General features: G+C 48.6%; 1 protein-coding gene across 9 annotated transcripts in view; it reads right to left on the bottom strand.

Annotated features, from left to right (window-relative positions):
* Window positions 1-16,650, bottom strand: part of NTRK3 (neurotrophic receptor tyrosine kinase 3) — a 198,162-nt gene that overhangs the window by 30,833 nt on the left and 150,679 nt on the right. For all 9 annotated transcript variants that reach the window (XM_040569530.1, XM_040569533.1, XM_040569531.1 and 6 more), the window contains 3 exons: window positions 14,263-14,393; window positions 10,125-10,297; window positions 4,864-5,107 (listed from right to left, as the gene is read on the bottom strand). In XM_040569530.1, coding sequence (XP_040425464.1) covers window positions 4,864-5,107; window positions 10,125-10,297; window positions 14,263-14,393 — 548 coding nt within the window. The remainder of the gene's footprint in view (window positions 1-4,863; window positions 5,108-10,124; window positions 10,298-14,262; window positions 14,394-16,650) is intronic.

Below are 16,650 nucleotides of genomic sequence, written 5' to 3'. Positions count from 1 at the left end.
ATGGGGCCAGCCTCTCCTTCCCAGGGCTTGCTTCAGAGAGTTTGCACTGTCCACATTCAGGGGAAGAGGGTTGGGTGCTAACAGGGCTGGGCAGCAATTTTCCTCATTAGGATCAATCCCCCATGCTGTAAACGTGCTGCGTGAGACGGACAGCAAAGCAACAGAGTTTGGGAGGACAGGAAAGCAGTAGGTGTACGACCGAGGGACACACACACAGGCACTGAGGAGCCCTGGCACAGAGGCACAGAAAGTGCTGGTGGGCAGAGCTAAACCTCTGCAGTGGGTTCAAAGCTGGTGGGGACAGAGCACCGTGGTCATTGAGGGACCCTCTGTCTAGAAGAGCGTGGGTCAGACTAAATCTGCTTTCAGTGTAAGGCTTGTCTATTAGTCTTATCTGCCACGCTGAATGAGCCTCCAAAGGAGCATGACCCAGGCAGCTGCTAAACCTCAGCGATCTATTACTTGCATGGAGACTTCGCTGGAAAAATAGCTGACTGTAGCCCAGAAAAAAAGAAAACAATTTTGATCTCTAGGGAGGAGAAATAAAGTAAGAGACGGTCTAGATGGGAGATGGTCATCAGAAGGCAGCCTGACAAGGGGCACTGAAAATTATAAAGAATATGGTTTTTATGTAGCCATTTTAAAGAGAAGAAAGAAAACATTTAGAGAGTAAACCTTCACGCTTCAGAGGAGGAGGCATCTGCCAGAGGAATCCTAGACTTTTTAAAGAACACTGACCTAAGGCCAAAGTCATAGCAGAAATGTTGTTTTGGCACTGATGGTCTAAGGATGTGAGAGCCAAGGTTCATAGGAAGAGATATTAATCTTTTATTAAACCAACTGATATCACTGAAAAAAAAAAAAAGAAAGAAAAAGAAAAAAAAAAAAAGAGCTCGGAGAGGACTTGTGTGTCTAAAATTCATTCTCTTCTTTTTTTTCCCTCCAACAATATCAGATGTTCCAATAAAAGATATTGCCTCTTTCTGCAACCCTTGTCTCACCCAAATCCAAAGAATGCTCCAGAGTGGTGAAGGCACAGAAGTAGGGGGTGGTTTTTATTATTCTGTTTAGCTCTGCATTGCCAGAAATACAAATTTATTTTCAGAGCCATTTGCAAATCCTGCATGTGCCCTTTTTTTTTTTTTTTTGATGAGCAGGTGTCCTCCACATGATGACCAGTGGCTTGGAGTATGCTCAGGACAGATCTCTGGAAAAGGATCCCTAAATTCCCTGGGGGTTTCAAGCCCAGCCCAGGACTTGGGACAGGCTGCCAGAAGGTCAGGACATAACAGAGCTGGACAGAGGGTTGCCTTAATGAAATTTAATGCCTGCATAAATCCTCTTCTACTCAACCTGTGTCTTCACTGCCGATGTCCCACCCATGTCAGCACATTACCTTGGAAGTTATTGAGGACTGTTGACTAGGATTTAAGACTGTGCTCTCTTCTACAGATGAAGAAATACTGTCCTCTCCCTGGGCAGCTGCCAAATGACTTTGTTTTGGAATTGTATTACTCATTCTGGGGCAAGAAAGGGAAATGATCTGGACATTGCTGGAGCACAGCTCGGCAGGTGGCTCTGGGCAGGCTCCACGCGCCTGACCTTCCTAAAAAAGCCCCTACTCACATATGGTTTTGAAGGAAAAGCGAGGGAAAAAATTCCTCCCAACCCTTTTCTCTCCAATATGGATATATTCTGCCCTGTGTTCCCATAAAGCCAAAGATTACATGGCACATTACACAACATGTCACAGAAGTGCTCCTTCAGCATCCCTGCCTTTTCTCTTCACACAGATGCTGGGCTACTTCTCCCCAGTACTTCCACCTTCCTCTGCTTTCTAATCAGATGCCATTTCACCTCTCCTCTGCCTACACCTCCACAACCATCCTCTCTCCAGCCTGTCTTGCTGAAATGAGGTTTAAAGGCAGCAGCTGATGGGATTCCTCTGTGCAGCACGAGGAAAAGGACACATCTGTCTCCAGGCAGATAGAGAGGCATAGAGAGGAGAGGAAACAAGCCTCTCTGCTGCTTTTGTTACACAAATGTTTGTTTTCTGTATCCAAATGTGTAACAGGAAATTAAGCAGTTCACCTTTGTAAAGCACTTCTGCATCCCACAAATGCAGGAGCCAGATGGTGTTTTTTCTTTGTTTTAAAAGATTAAAAATGGGAAAGAAAGGAAATGCCTAGAAGTTAATCCTCAGCCTGGAACACACTCACGCATCCACATGCCCACATCTCTGTGCTTGTGGGGCCCGGAGCAGCTGGGCAGGAGCAGACACAGGGACCCAGCAGACTGAAGTGAGCCCGCCTGCGGAGAGCTCCAGACCTGTCACTTCGCACCGGCCTCAAAATTGAGTCCTTCACGGTGTTCCCAGAAGATGACAAATTGTGGCGTTCCACCCACCCTGCAGCCTGAGCACATTGGGATGTATTTTATAAAAATCGCCTGAAACAGAGCTTTGCTCCAGGCCCTACCACTGGGAGCAGCAGGCTGTGTCAGTGGTAAAGGGATATGCACAACCTCTGGGGATCAGTCCTGGGAATTTTACCACAGGTGGATGGGACCAGGGAGAGCACAAAAGAGTTTCAAAGTTCATCTCTTCAGCCACATCTCCACCTCCCGTGGGGAAGACCCAGGAGCAGTTTGGTTCTCACACCTGAGGTCATGTGTTCTCCCTGTCCGTTCAAAAGCCCTCCCTGAGGGTATCTTGGTGGATTTTGTGATGGGTCTGTGGACTTGAAAGGATTGTCTCAGGAGCCTTGAAGAACCAGCTTTCATGCCGGGGGTGTTAGGAATTAAAATTGTGAGGAAGACAGAGCAGAAATGCACAATTGTGAAGCCAAATTGTTTTTCTTACCTATGTTTACAGGAGAAAATAAATGCTCATACCAAATTAAATATGGGTAATCAAACCTGAGTTTGCTGGAATCCCTCTTTGGACAATAACAGAGAAAAGGTCTCCATGCATGCAGAGCACAGAGTTGGTGAGTTTTAAAGGTACCAAAAGTCAGTGAAAGCAGAGAAAGGAAAACCACCTGAGAACACAAGGCTGTGCTGCTTGGAAGCTCAGCTGTTGCTCTGGTACATGGGTGATAACTAGTTGTTTTGGGCATGCACGGCATTTGTGTGAGCACAGAAAAGTCCGCTAGAAAAAAAGAAAAGCCTTATGACATTGCACAAAAGAGCATGGAGCAATCATCAGCAGAGTGTTTTGCACAGACAGGATGAGGTCTACAGGACGCCACCACAGAGAAGACAAAAAACCCCACTACAGTGAGCTGGCCTAATGAAGTTCTTTGCAGTTCTCACTTCTTGGGGGCCCTCCAATCCTTTTTGTGGCAATAGCAGCAAATTGTCCCATTGCAGAAAGCTCTTGGTGCTGCGGGTAGACAGCTTCTGCTGGGATTGTCTCGAGCAGTAGGATATCACCTGCAGTAGGGCTAGGTCTTACATGGCTGAAGGAGAGGACCCAAGTAAGTGTGGATAACCTCACAAGCTGCTTCTCCTCCTCCCCTGGGCTCTGCATTTCCCTACTTGCTATTTCCTGAAGTTTCTGCAGTGATGGGACCACAGCCCCGGCAGTCCACTGAGACCTCTTCCCAGCATGGGCTTTTGTGCTGCACGGGGAATATCGGTTCCTTCGCTGGCAATTAAACCTAGTGATAAGGCAATGTCCTGGCCTTGGAGAGGTGATAAGTCTCAGCAGAAACTTGATCATGTTTTTCTTCCTCCCTAGCTCCACTTGGCAACTGCCTATCAAATACAGAAAATCTTTCCAATCAGATCAAGCCCACAGGTCAACCCTTTCTTAAGGCAGTTGATGGAAATCAGCCTCAAATCCAGACATCCACGTTGTAATCAGAAATAAACCAGCCTTACACCAAGCACCAGGCAAGAAACCCCTGCTCTTTTGCTTGAAGAGCCCTTCCCTGCTGGCAGATGGCCCAGCCACAAACCCCTGCCCCAGTGTGCTTCCAACACTTTGCTCATCCCAGTTTCTCCTCCAGCAGAGGACGGGTGACAATGCCACTCTCTCCCTAGGGACGTTGCCATCCTGGGCAGATAGGGCAGTGCCACCGGGCACAAAGGGAGTGTGCGAGGCAAGGGGACAGAGCGAGCATAAATCACAGGAGATAAGACTGCAAAGGCATTCCTGACTCATCGGGTCAGTCCCCAGAGACTAGTGCAGGATTAGCCTCTGCACTAAGCCCGGGCATTTTTATCTAGCTGCTTCCTGAACTTTAATGACAGGCCCTCAGCAACCTACCTCTGGCAAATTATTCCATTGTCTAAATGATGTCCCTGCTGGAAAAAGTGTTTTGAGGTTGAGCTTAAATTGCCTATTATTTCCTCTTCCATATTTTATGCACTTATCAGTCAGTCTTTCAGTTGCCTTTTCTCTAGGTCCCTGCATTAAGTTTCTTTAATCTAAGACAAGAGGTCACAGCCTGTAGTCGTTTAATCATCACTGTCACCTCTTTGGATTACCTTTAATTTATCAATGTCTTTGAAAAAAAATGAGGAAGAAAATAGGAAGGAAGGAAGGAAGGAAGGAAGGAAGATCAGGATGACTTCAGAGGCATCCCAGAGGCTGTGGCTGTGTGCTGGGGTGTCACAGAGCTCTGTGTGTAGGCATCTGCATGGATGTCTGAACTGCAAGCATGCCCAGGACCAAGAAGGAGTGAGAACAGTGGTTCAGGGATAAGGCACACATCGATGTGCCTGATGGACACCTGTGTGTGTGTTTCACTGAGGGAATAACCAAGTGTGTGAGCCCGAGAGCTCCATAGACTAATTTACGGTCACATTTCCTAGTCTCCCTTCTCTCTGAGCATTGCACTGCCGCTGGAGCTGCCTTACCCTGTAGTAATCAGTGCTGTAGACGTCTCTTGACATCCCAAAGTCTCCAATCTTCACCAGCAGGTTGGCTCCGACCAAGCAGTTCCTGGTGGCCAGGTCTCTGTGGACAAAGTGCTGGGAGGCAAGGTACACCATTCCAGAGGCGATCTGGCTAGCGATGTGGAGCATCTGGGATAGCCCTAGCTCCCCTTTGGCTTGTCGAGGCTGCCCGTCCACGAGGATCATAGCATCTGGGCCATGTGCCCTACAGGGAGGAAGAAGCAAAAAGCACAGGGTTGGGTCTCAAAAGTGACCAGGAGATGGGGATCCCACATGGTCGCTGGTCCTGCTGGGGTGGGGACGAGCCCCCAGCTCAGTGGGGGGAGGATGCACACACAGCTCCAGTGGAAAGAAGAAAGGAAAGTTTAAGAGAACAGGAGGTTGGGTGAACACTTGGTGGGTGAGGAGGTGCCATACATCCTTCTCCTATCCTTACTCTTCTCCAACCTGTTATGGCCCCTGGCTCCTGGGACAGAGGGACCATTGCCTTGAGGCACCATGACCATCCTTCTCTCTGGTAAGACCTATGCAAAACTAATGGGCTTCCAGATATTTACATGTTCACTCTAGTTAATTCTTACACCTTTGAAACCTTCTCAGACATGCAGACATAACCCTCTTTTCTTCCACAGCCATCCCATTCTTGTTGCCTACCCTCTTTATTAATCCCGAACAGCCTCCCCTATTTCACCCAAACACCACATCACCAAACAATCTCCCCTCAGTCAATACCAATACAACCAGAGATCACACGAAAGCTTTCGAGAGAACACCAGCAGCTTCATCCCTAGAAATTATCTTTTGTACCCTAAGCTATCACAGAGGTAACATGGGTGCTGTAAACTACAAAGGCACAGGTAGAGGTGCAGAGGTTAGACCTGGATGTCAGCAGAAGCGGAGAACACCCTGGGCAACAAAAGGAAATATTTTGCTGAACCAACTGCATTGTAAATGCAGGACTTAAGGTCAGCCTCATCCCTGTCCCGTCCCCTTTTTAATCCCCTCCCTCACTGTGTACCAAGCCTGTCTTGTCCTGCTCCCTCTGTGATGTCTCTTCCCCAGTGGAGCTCACCCTGCAGTGGACCCTGTGAAGGTGGAATAACAAAAGCCCTCATATTTAGGGAAAAGGAAGAGACTCTGCTGTGACCTTCCTCCTTGTGACTAAGACACAGCACAGCATCTCCTCTGAGGCTTTCACACTGTTCTCTTTGAAATGGTTCTTGGAGTTTCACCCCTGCCACCAGCAGTAACTCCGCAGAGAGCTACCAAATTGAAATGCAGGTGCAAAACTTTCTCTCCTTCTTGACACAGGACTGAACAACCCCCGAGACCCAAACTGTTTCCCTCCTCTGTCTCTGTTTCTTAATTGCTCTGTTGGACTTATGGTACACCAAGGAACTAACATCCAGGCATTCAGGGTTCAACCAACAGTTGTTCAAATGCCTTCAGCTACCTCCCTCTGCCCTGCCCTCGGGTACACAGCTCCAAAGGTCCCCTCCCGGTTGCAGGACAGCTGGAAGAGGAGACAAACTCCAGAAATGAGTGCTGAGGGGCCAGGAGTGTTTCGGGGAGCCACGAGTGGTTGATGCTGCAGCGAGTGTCGCACGGGCAGGCGGGGAGCAGCACCGCAGGCTGCAGGGCTGGGGCTGCCCGGGGAACCTTGGAAGCTTTTGGGCATGGTGAGAGCAGCAGAGTACTGGAAGGACTGCTAAACACGAGGAGAAGCTGCAGAAATAACTACTCAAAGGTTTTAAACAGCCCACCCTGGGCTACAGTTTACCCCAGGAAATTACCTGGTGGTGACCACAGATGTTGACAGCAGGTGAAGCTGAGCCAGGACTGAGCAGGTTAACTAAAAACTGCAAAGCAGGACAAAAATAGCTTCTAAAATTGTGCTGGACAGTTTATATCAGTCATGCCTTGCAGTTACACCATATTTAGCCGCAAATGATACCTGATGTCATTGAGGGTAAATATTCCTTGGTGAGAAGTGAAGGATATATTGCTTTCTTATTACTGCTACCTTTTTCAAATACATTAATTGTCCCCAAAGAAGTCTGCATCTGAAGGGAACAGGTCATGTTTAAAAAATGGTCATCCAATGCCTTTATTTCCCTGGCTCTTTGTACACCCTACTATAAGAGGAGATATCTGGGTATGTCTTACAAAATACATATTCCTCCCTCCCTCCCTTTCTCCATCCCACATGGGTATAGTCTAGAAGAAAGAAGTATCAAGACATTCATGAGATTAACAGGAGGGATATTAGTGCATTTAGTTGCATCAAGAAGCCTGCAGAGAATATGAGAGATCTGCCCACCTCTCCTTGGAGCAAGGGGTTTAATTCAGCTTTATGTAAAGGGCGTAAGGCTGGGTGGATCCCTGTCAAAGAATGGTGGTGTTTTGTTTTCCTTTTAAGGTGTGATGGAGGTTTTTGTCAACATGGGGAGAAAAATCACCTCTCTCTGTGTGCTCCCTCTGCTGCCAGGGCTCCTTCTGTCCCAAGGCAGTCTGACTGTGGGACTGCTCCCCTGGAAGGACTGACACAAAAAGCTCAAAACTACACAACTTTTCAAACAAAAGTTACCGTCTTAGGTAACAGCAAATGGCAACAGCTTATGATAGATTGCAAAGAGGACTTGTAATGGCAACATGTAAATATCCCTACATCAGATTTGCTGCTGCTACAACCAGAAACACAACAAAACCTAGAAAAAAAGTGACTGAAGGAAAAGGAGAAAGTGATGGGGATTTTCGGTGAGCAGGGTGGGAAGGCAGTTGTTGCAGACCCTCCAGCAGAGAATGCTTGGGAGCCCCCAGGCCACATACACCAGCCCTAGGGATGCTGTGCTGCCTGCAGAGTAATGTCTGTATTTCTTCATGGCAGGATCTTTCGGAATAAGTTCCTGTTTCACTATCCATTTCTTTATTTATTTGTTTATTGTGCTTTTCTCTGGGAAGCTGGGTCTAAAGTCAGCCTCTTCCATTTTATAGCTTTTCCAATTTCTGCAGATAAACTGGGAAGAGCTCAGCTGAGTGTCTCTTACAGACACACCATGCCCCCGGCTCCAGTGCCTGGGGGCAGCCGTCTCTGCTATGGGCTGGGTGAATCATGCCACAATAAAACCTGCTACTCGCCAAGGGATGCTCAGCACTCCTGCATCACCCACGCTAACTGACCCCCCTTGCAGCTCTCATCCCCCTGAGTGTCCCCACCAGTGCTGCTGTGAGCAGAGCAAGTAGCTGACCTGACAAACAAAGCCCAAGACTTTCTTTCCATATAACCCCTTTGGTGTTTTGAGTTCCTGTTTGCTGGATACATCTTCCCCTGTCCCTAAAGCCAGCTTTCTTTGGGACACAGTGGGATTTCACTACCTATCACACACAGCAGCACGTAGCTGCTTGCTCCATAGCTGTATGAGAAGGAGAAGCTGGCAGCTCAGTGCAGCTGGACAATGGGAGGCTGTAATTCAGGGGACAGCACATCTAGAAAGCTTAACATTTTTCCTTCATAAATGCTAAAAGAGAAAAGCTTTCCTCCCCAGTACTGGGCCAGGCCCTGGACATGTCCATGGCAGGGTTGGGATGTGGAGGTGTGGCGGTGCGTGGCTGCAGCACCAGCCTTAGGAGCACGTTGTTGTGTGGAGCAATTACGTGAGGCAGTGGCAGCAGGCATGAGCTGTCCCTCAGAGACAGCAGGAGAGCCAGTTTTGGGCTAGTCTCTTCGGGAGGTCAATTAGAGCAGCGAAAGAGGCAATGCCTCAGCTGTAATATCTACCTCCTCTAAGGAGAATAAGGCTGCTGCTTCTGCCAGGAAAAAAGATGGGTCAATTTTCTTCCTTCCTAGTGAAGTGCTTGAGGAACGTGGCCTCTCACGCTCTGCTGTAGAGTGGCTTCCCTCGGTCACAAGGCTGAGGCTCTGACCTTAACACTGCATCGCCAGTCTGTACTATCCAGGGCATGAGACAGGGAGTGAGCTATAAACTTGTATTCGATCTACCCACTGCGATGCCAAAATGAGGCAGAAAACCACTGCAGGGGTGTCCCCAGCCACTGCCCTGTGGGTGCTCCAAGGGATCTGCAGACAGCTTGGCCCTGCTTGTCAGAGGAAAGAAGAAGCATTTGGCATCTTCCCCCATGGTTCTTGTGCTGCGGGTGGTTGCTTAGAAGTGAAAACCTCAGGAAATGATTTGTTTCCTTGTTTTCCTTGGTCAGAAACAGATTGTGATGATGGAAAAATAAATTCAGAGTGTATCCCAGCCCCAGATCTAGACCTGAGGTGCTCAAGCTTCTTGTTCCCACTGCAATCATGCTCACACTTAACAGTCAAAGCAAGAAAATATCAAGGGTCCAATTTTCTAAATACTGGGAAATAAAACTACTAATTATTTCAAGAGGTAAGTACCACTCCACTGGCATGCAGGTTGCAGAGCGTAATTTCTGTATCAGGGTAGAACAGCACCACAAACATTTCCCCACTGTTGCTTCCTGCCCCTCGCCACTGGTGGATTCAGGGCACACAAACCATCTGCCTCGTGCTGATGAGATGGCTGAATGATGGCTTGGGCGGGGGGATCTAGCAATTTGTGTGTCTCTAGAGACAGGGAGGCGATTATGGCACTTGGTCTGGCCTTGCCTAGCGTCTCCAGTAGCACGGAGCCACAGGTTAGGACATTCTGTCTGATAAGATCTAGGGCACAAGCACCAGGGATGGGCTGTGCAGGCGCTGCCCGAGACCCCTCCAAAATTTATCATCGTTTTTCTGCATACAGAAATGAGAACTATAAATCAGTAAATGCCCAGGACTGCAATCAGATCAAGGGCTCCAGAAAGTTTCTCTGGGGAGTATTTTAGTTGTGGTGCTATTGAAGTAGAAGCTGGGTGACATGCATGGAGTCGTGGCTGGTGACCTCCCAGCCTCGGGAGCTGTAGGGCGTGGATGCATGGGACCTTCACAGGGCAGAGAGGGACTGCAGCCCCACTTTCTGCACCTTCAGCCTTGCAGGGGTGGGAGAAGAACCTTCTGGTTTCCATAGCTCACCTGGAGGACAAACCCTGGGACTGCCCGAGAGGAAATGTTGGGGTAGGGCCATTAAAGCACCAGATCCGGTGAGGACGCTCATCTCCTTTGAAGCACCCGCTCACATTACCCAGCCCACCAACACCCACATGACTGCGATGTCTCTGGAGCACCACATCCCCTGTCGCCCCTTCGCACGTACCTCAGGAACTTGTTCAGGTCCCCATGCTTCATGTACTCGAAGACCATGATGAGCGGGTCGCCGTCACCACACACGCCGTAAAACTTGACGATGTGCTCGTGCTGCAGGTTGGTGAGCAGCTCTGCCTCCCTCTGGAAATCCTTGCGGGCCGCCAAGGTGGGGTCTTTCAGCGCCTGAAAGAAGGGACACAGACACGCACGGGGTGGGCTCAGGCAGGGCAAAGTCAGAACAAAGTGGTTGAGGCATCGCAGAGGAGCTGATGGAAGGGGATAGGAACCACTGCCACCACCAGACGCACTGTGAGGGTGGGCAGTGGGTGCTGGTGGCACCACCTCAGCATTTTGTTCATGTATTTACCAGCCCAGCGGGTTCCCCAGCTCATTTCCCAGGAAGCAGCAAACATGTCTCAGAGGGTAATAGCTTCCAATTATTCCCAGCTTGGGCAGGATTCGTACTGGTGACCTAGGGGTGAATGGCTTCATATCTCATTATTATTAAATTCCTGAGCCAGCCAGTCCTTGCTATCCGTCTTTTATTTTGAAATAGCTGACTATACTACCTTTATTCAGAAGATGGATTTGCCTGGCTGTGCAGTTATTGTGTGGATTTTTCAAACCGCCTCTGAAGAAGGACACTGTCAAGTATTTTCTCATAATTTTTAAAATCGTGTTTTTATTCCCTGCTGTTTATAACAGCTCCCCTGGCAGACCGATGCTGAAATAGGTATCCTTATGGAGAATATCTCATCTTCCACATTTGAGTGCACCAGATTGCCATTGCAGGGTAGGTTGCGGGCTCCAGGCTGTGTGCTCCAGCCCAGCATTGTAGGGCTGCTTTGAAGATGCTGTTGTGGGTGCAGCTGGTGATTGAGGAGGATGCTTGGGGGCTGGCTTGTCCATGCATTATTGGGCAGTTGCATAGGATAGCTGGTTTGAAAGCAGCTTGTTGTCACCTCAGGATATCAAGGGAGGGCTCTGCCATGAGCACTTAGCAAAAAGTTGAAGTCCAGAATGTTTGACAAGACGGGACGGCCGTGAAAACCAGCAGTCGTCACAAAGATTTAAGGAAATGAAGAAGCAGTTGTAGTTTTGAGTCAAAGAACCTCAGTTATACTATTTCCATCCTCCACTGCTCAGTACCAGTCTGGGCTTTAACCATGCAGCTGATGGGAGTCAAAAAAGACTTAAGGCAGCTTGTTTCAGTTTTTCCCAGATCCGATCTGACTCCTCTCTCTGTGCAGCTTCACCTGCAGCAGCTGGGCCTAGCAGGTCGCTCTCCTGTTGCCTACACACACACACCTTTTCCCACACCTTGAATCTCCCTGTGACAACAGGAGAGGTGACATCAGCTGGCTCTGATTTATGAGCAAAAAGGGGTGCTGAGGATCTAAAAGCTGTGTCTGGAGGAAGGGGCCCAAGCACCCTGCTAACACACCTCGGGCTGGTCTGTGGCTCTGCAGGGCTCAGTGCCACCCACAGCAAAGCACTGCGGCTGCCTTTCCCCATCGAGCAGCTCTCCTGCGAGGTTTTTACCTAAGCCTCAGGACACTCCTTCATCTCCTTCTTCTGCCCCCAACCTGCTAGACACACGGCATAATTTTATTTTAATTCTGTGTCCTCTGGGATAGCTTGACTAGAGATATTTAGATGGATGGTAGTTACACTGCGCAGATGGCAAAGCATCCATCCTTATCTCAGGCACCCAATTACTTTTAGTCATTTAATATCTTCATAATGTTGATGCTACCTTTTTTTTTTTGCCTTTCTTTTTTTCCTCCAGGAAAACACTCCTCCCCCATCACTCTTTTCTCCATTTTTTCCTGTAGTTGCATGTAATATTTCAGGTTGCAGTGAGTTCAGGTCTCCTCTCCTTCACACGCTACCATTTCCACGAGGTGTTAGGACTGTGACTTTGTAAATATCACACAAAATAGGGTATTAAAAAACATAGCTAAGGTTGCACAGTCAAGCATTTAGACGTGAAGCAAAAAGGAGCTGGAGGTGGAGGAATCAGGAAAGAAGATGAGGAGTGGAGGAAGACGAGAAGAGGTCTCAGCAGAACCAGAGGCAGAAATATCTCTCCTAGGAAGGCTTGGGGTGAATTGAAATTTGTGCCTCCTTCGCAGGGTTGCTACAAATTATCAGGCAATTCACTCACTATCTGTAGGTTGCAGCTCTTGCCACCAATTGTCAGCTCTGATGACATTGCCTGGGAATTTCTTGCTCGTGTGGGATCAGGGCCAGGTCTCCCCAAGTGCCGTGTGTTTGCTGCAGCAGCAGGGCTCAGCATCGGTCTGGTATCTGCTGCCTGGAGCACTGGAAAAGCAGGTCAATAACTCCGTCCTCCGGCTAAGCCGACCGTTTCAGCTCAATTTCCCCAAGTCTCCATCTGCCCTCTGCAAAATGGGGATCGTACAACCCCAGCACTTGTCTGGGAGGCTGCGAAAGTGAGCACTCATCTAGGGAGCTCTCAGACACGGGAGTGAGCATGACAGAGGAGAAGCCCATAGAGAAAAGAAAATATGTGTTCGGAGAACATGCCCTGAATACCAGCCCTGCCAGCATTCCTGGTGCTTGACTCTGTAACCCCCACGCTCTTTGCTGACTATGCTTTTTGTGCACTTCTTAAGATGTTTTTAGAAGCAAGCTGAATAAAACAGGAAGCTTGTCCGTGCCATCACATCAAAACTCAGCTTATTTGCAGGGCTGCGATCTTTAGATCCGCTGCAAATCTGAGTCCACTGAGCCCAGTGAGACATGCAGCCACTTTCTTTGCCCGTATCCTGGCCCTGGGAGGGAGCCCCAGACTCGGGCCTGTGGACTCGGCTGCCCTAAAAGCAGCACGTCCTGCTGCTGCCAGAGCTGCAGTGACCACGGAGGTAGCTCTCAGCCTCCATTGGGAACATGATATCTTCAGGAAATGCAGCCAAATCTCAACATTATACACAGAGCCCCTTTATTTTTCTTTCTTCTTTCTCCTAAGACTGATAATGTGGTCCAAATTAGAAGGAATTCCCGCCACTCCACTCCCCCACCCTCCCCTAAACTGGGAAAAAGCCAGATTGCAGGGCCCTGCTCTGATTCTGGGTCTGTATGACCTGGTAGGATGAAAGGCACTCTGGAGATGTAAGCTCGTAATAGCAATTAGCAGAAACAAGTTCGGATGTTGTTTCTGTCTACATGCAAACGAAACTGAGCAGAGACCTGAGAGACAGGATCGCATAAGGGATGGCTGGCATTGATAGGCAGGTGCCAACCCTATAATCAGGCAATTAATCGTGTGGGTACCTGCATTACCTTACTCTTAACCAGTCTCTGAGGTGGAAGGTGCAACCTTGCAGTTCATGGCTGGAGCATGAGGGGACAAATTAGCTTAAAAAAAAAAAAGTGAAAAGGCTCAAACGGCTGATGATTAAAGCAACCCTGAAGTAACTGGATGCCTCCAGCACTCCAGCATGGACACACATTACTCTGTGTGTCTGCTGCCTGGTGCCACCTGAGAGCAGAGCACACTCCTGCCATGGTCCCTGCGCCCAGGGCCACGCTGGTGTGGCACAGCTCATGTGAGGACCCTCGCAAGGATGTAAAGAGCACAAAGCAAGCCAAGCTGAACTTGTATCAGCTCAAAATCACCAAGAGAGGAGCAATCTGTGGCCACGCAAGCAGGACCTGAGCTGAGCTGGTTAATTCATCTTGCAGCAGAGCTGTCCCAGCAAACAGATCCCAGCAAGTCAGTTGGTCGTGCTTAGCTTCAGGTGCTTATTTTTGCTGAGGCCTCTCTGTATCTTCTGTATGTTCGACAAAAAGACAAAATCCCAGAAGAGAAGGTTCCCAGTCCCTCGCAGAGGGAAGGTAGGCTCCACACCACGCTGCTGCAGCCGCACGGTGCTGAAACCTCCCAGCCCAGCTCCAGCTCCGTGTCTCCTGGCCCCATCGGCAGGAAGAGGAGCTTTGGCATTGGCAAGAAGAGACGATCTTGAAGCGAAACACTGAAACTTTGTGTGACTAAGTGGATTTACCACAACCTCCAGCATCAGATAAATCTCCGCCCCTGGCCCCCAGCCCTCCCCTGCCTCCCTCTCCCACGCAGGCTCATCCAGCCCCTGCTGCACTCTCTGCCGTTTGGCCTTGGGATTTACCTTCACTGCCACCAGCATTTTGTCATTGGTGGGGCTGAGGTTGTAACACTCGGCCAAGAACACCTTCCCAAAGGCACCTTCTCCCAGCTCCCTCTTCAAAACGATGTCTCTCCTCTTAATATGCTGGACATCTGTTGGAGGGAGGGGGAGGAAGAGGGAGAGGGTTGAGGGAAGAATGAAGCAGGGTTAATTCAGGGAATGGAAAACAAGTAATTCAATTTTCTAGCAAGCTGCAAAGGATCTGAAATTGCTTTGCAAAAATATCTACAGGGATCTTTTTACCCACCCACAGAACGCAGCCATCTCTGGGATGGAGCTAGTCTTATGCAAAACATCTGCGAGGAAAGTACTTGAGGTTTATCACGTAGTCACTGCACGCTTGTAGCAGGCCAGTCCTCAGGGAGAGGAACCTTTGGGGTAAAATCTGCCACAAAGACCTAGATCTTTTTAGAAATAATTCATCTCCTGTGAGGCGTAGCAAAGGTCGCATACTTCTGATGCCAGGCCAGGTGAGATTAGGAGGTTGAGTTCCCAGAAGCCGTTGGATTTTGCATTTCAACAGGGATCAGTTTAAACCCAAACTCAAGCAGATTTCCTAGGCTGAATTTTGGCAAGTCAAAGAGTTCCCGAGGGGGAGAGAAGCACTGACCCCCCCTGCACCTTAGGGCACTAGCAGGAGCTGGTTGGGGGCACTGAGCCCTGCCCTGTAGCAAGACCCTGACCCCGCAGCCATCTCCTACGCAACCGTTCCCTCAGAAACCAGGTCACCGCGCTGTAAAGTCCCCGGCAGAACAGATGAACTCAAACCATTAGTTTCAATGATCCTTTCCACTGACATTTAGGATGGCGAGGACTGACAGAAAATAGCAACTGAGGTTCCAGGAAGAATCAAAAGAGCAATAGCTATTCATTTAACAGGGATACAGAAGCCTATAAAGATTGGTCTGTGCCAACTGTTCACACATCAGCTACCGGGGTCGTTCATAAGGCTAGATCCGCCCAGGTATTAGGCATGTACAAGGGAAAACAACTACAGTGAGATCTCCATAAATGCAGGGTCACGATTAAATGCCACGGATTGCAGGGAGAGTTTGGGGGTCTCCATGTTCTCATTTGGGGATGACACTAGGGCACGGCTACTTCCTGAATAAGCTCCAAGCACCTTTCTAGCATCGCAGTGCCATATAACTCCTCTGGAAATATGAAGAAGCATTTTTTTTTTTTATCCTCGAATGAACTGTGAAGGCAGATAGAGATGAACAGCCACCACAGCACTGTCTGGAAGCATGATGTTCAAAACTTCATCCCTCTAAATTTCACTTTGCTGGAGCTAACTGCCTGCCTTTGAAGAGTGTTGTAGCACAGATCACCTGCGGCTTCAGCTTGATGGTCACAACAGGGCAGTGAGAGCTACACACTCTTCTCCAGTTCTTGGTGAGCAAAAAATGCTGCATTAGAGGTCTCCTCAAACAGAGGCATTAGATGGGATAATGCCCTCTTCCCATTCCCACCCTGAGGCTTTATCTTTGCTCTGGACTGCCTTTGAGTCTTTTCCATCTCTTCCATGTGCCGCAGGAGCTGTATGAGTATGCACCCCTCAGCTCAGATGCATTTCCCTTGTGGCACTGGGTATACAAGAGATGGAGGTGACCGGCACCAGGTTTTAAATTGGCTGCAGGGAGGCATCACTAAGCAAACACAACCTGCCACCAGCTCCTGTCACCCAGGCTTGACTCAGTAGGCACTGACACCGGCCCAAGAGAGCAAATGCCTCACAGCAACCTAGGTACAACTCAACGCATCAAAAACCCAATGGCTTGGAAGAGTAACATCATAATAGCTTTCATACAATTAAGATTTCTCATTAGGAGCCCACAAGCGGGTTTAAGGAGCTGCCGTTTCTGGCTCTTTTGCTTGTTTGGGAAGATGGATGCAGCAAGATTGCATAAGCAATGGGCCTTGTAATGAACGATGCCTGTGTAGAGAATTCCCATCGACCTTTTCATTAATCGTTCAATAGACTGAAAACTGTTAGTAACCAATATTAATAATATTAGCAACATTAACGCAGAGGATGGGAGGCACATCCAAAATGACTTTGGTTTTAAATCCACAATGACAGCCAGAGAGAACAAATCACATGTGGACTTAGCTTTCTCCACCTGTTTCTGTTGGGTGTTTAAGGAATACCTTGAGAAATCTGAAATATTACATGTTGAAATGTCAAGTGATGCACTTAGGTGAGGAAATTCCTAATCTAAGAAAAGCTCAAATGGCACAATTTACTTAATAGAGTAAGGAAAAGTGTTGTGGTTTTTGATGTTGTTTTTTTATTTGGTTTTTATTTTTTATTTTGTGTGTGTGTGTTTTTCCTCCCGCTTTCTCTTG

The sequence above is a fragment of the Cygnus olor genome, chromosome 11 (genome assembly GCF_009769625.2).
Source record: "Cygnus olor isolate bCygOlo1 chromosome 11, bCygOlo1.pri.v2, whole genome shotgun sequence".
In the NCBI taxonomy this organism is placed as follows: domain Eukaryota; kingdom Metazoa; phylum Chordata; class Aves; order Anseriformes; family Anatidae; genus Cygnus; species Cygnus olor.
The sequence above is the reverse complement of the archived record's forward strand: the minus strand, read 5'-3'. Positions and strand labels throughout refer to the sequence as shown.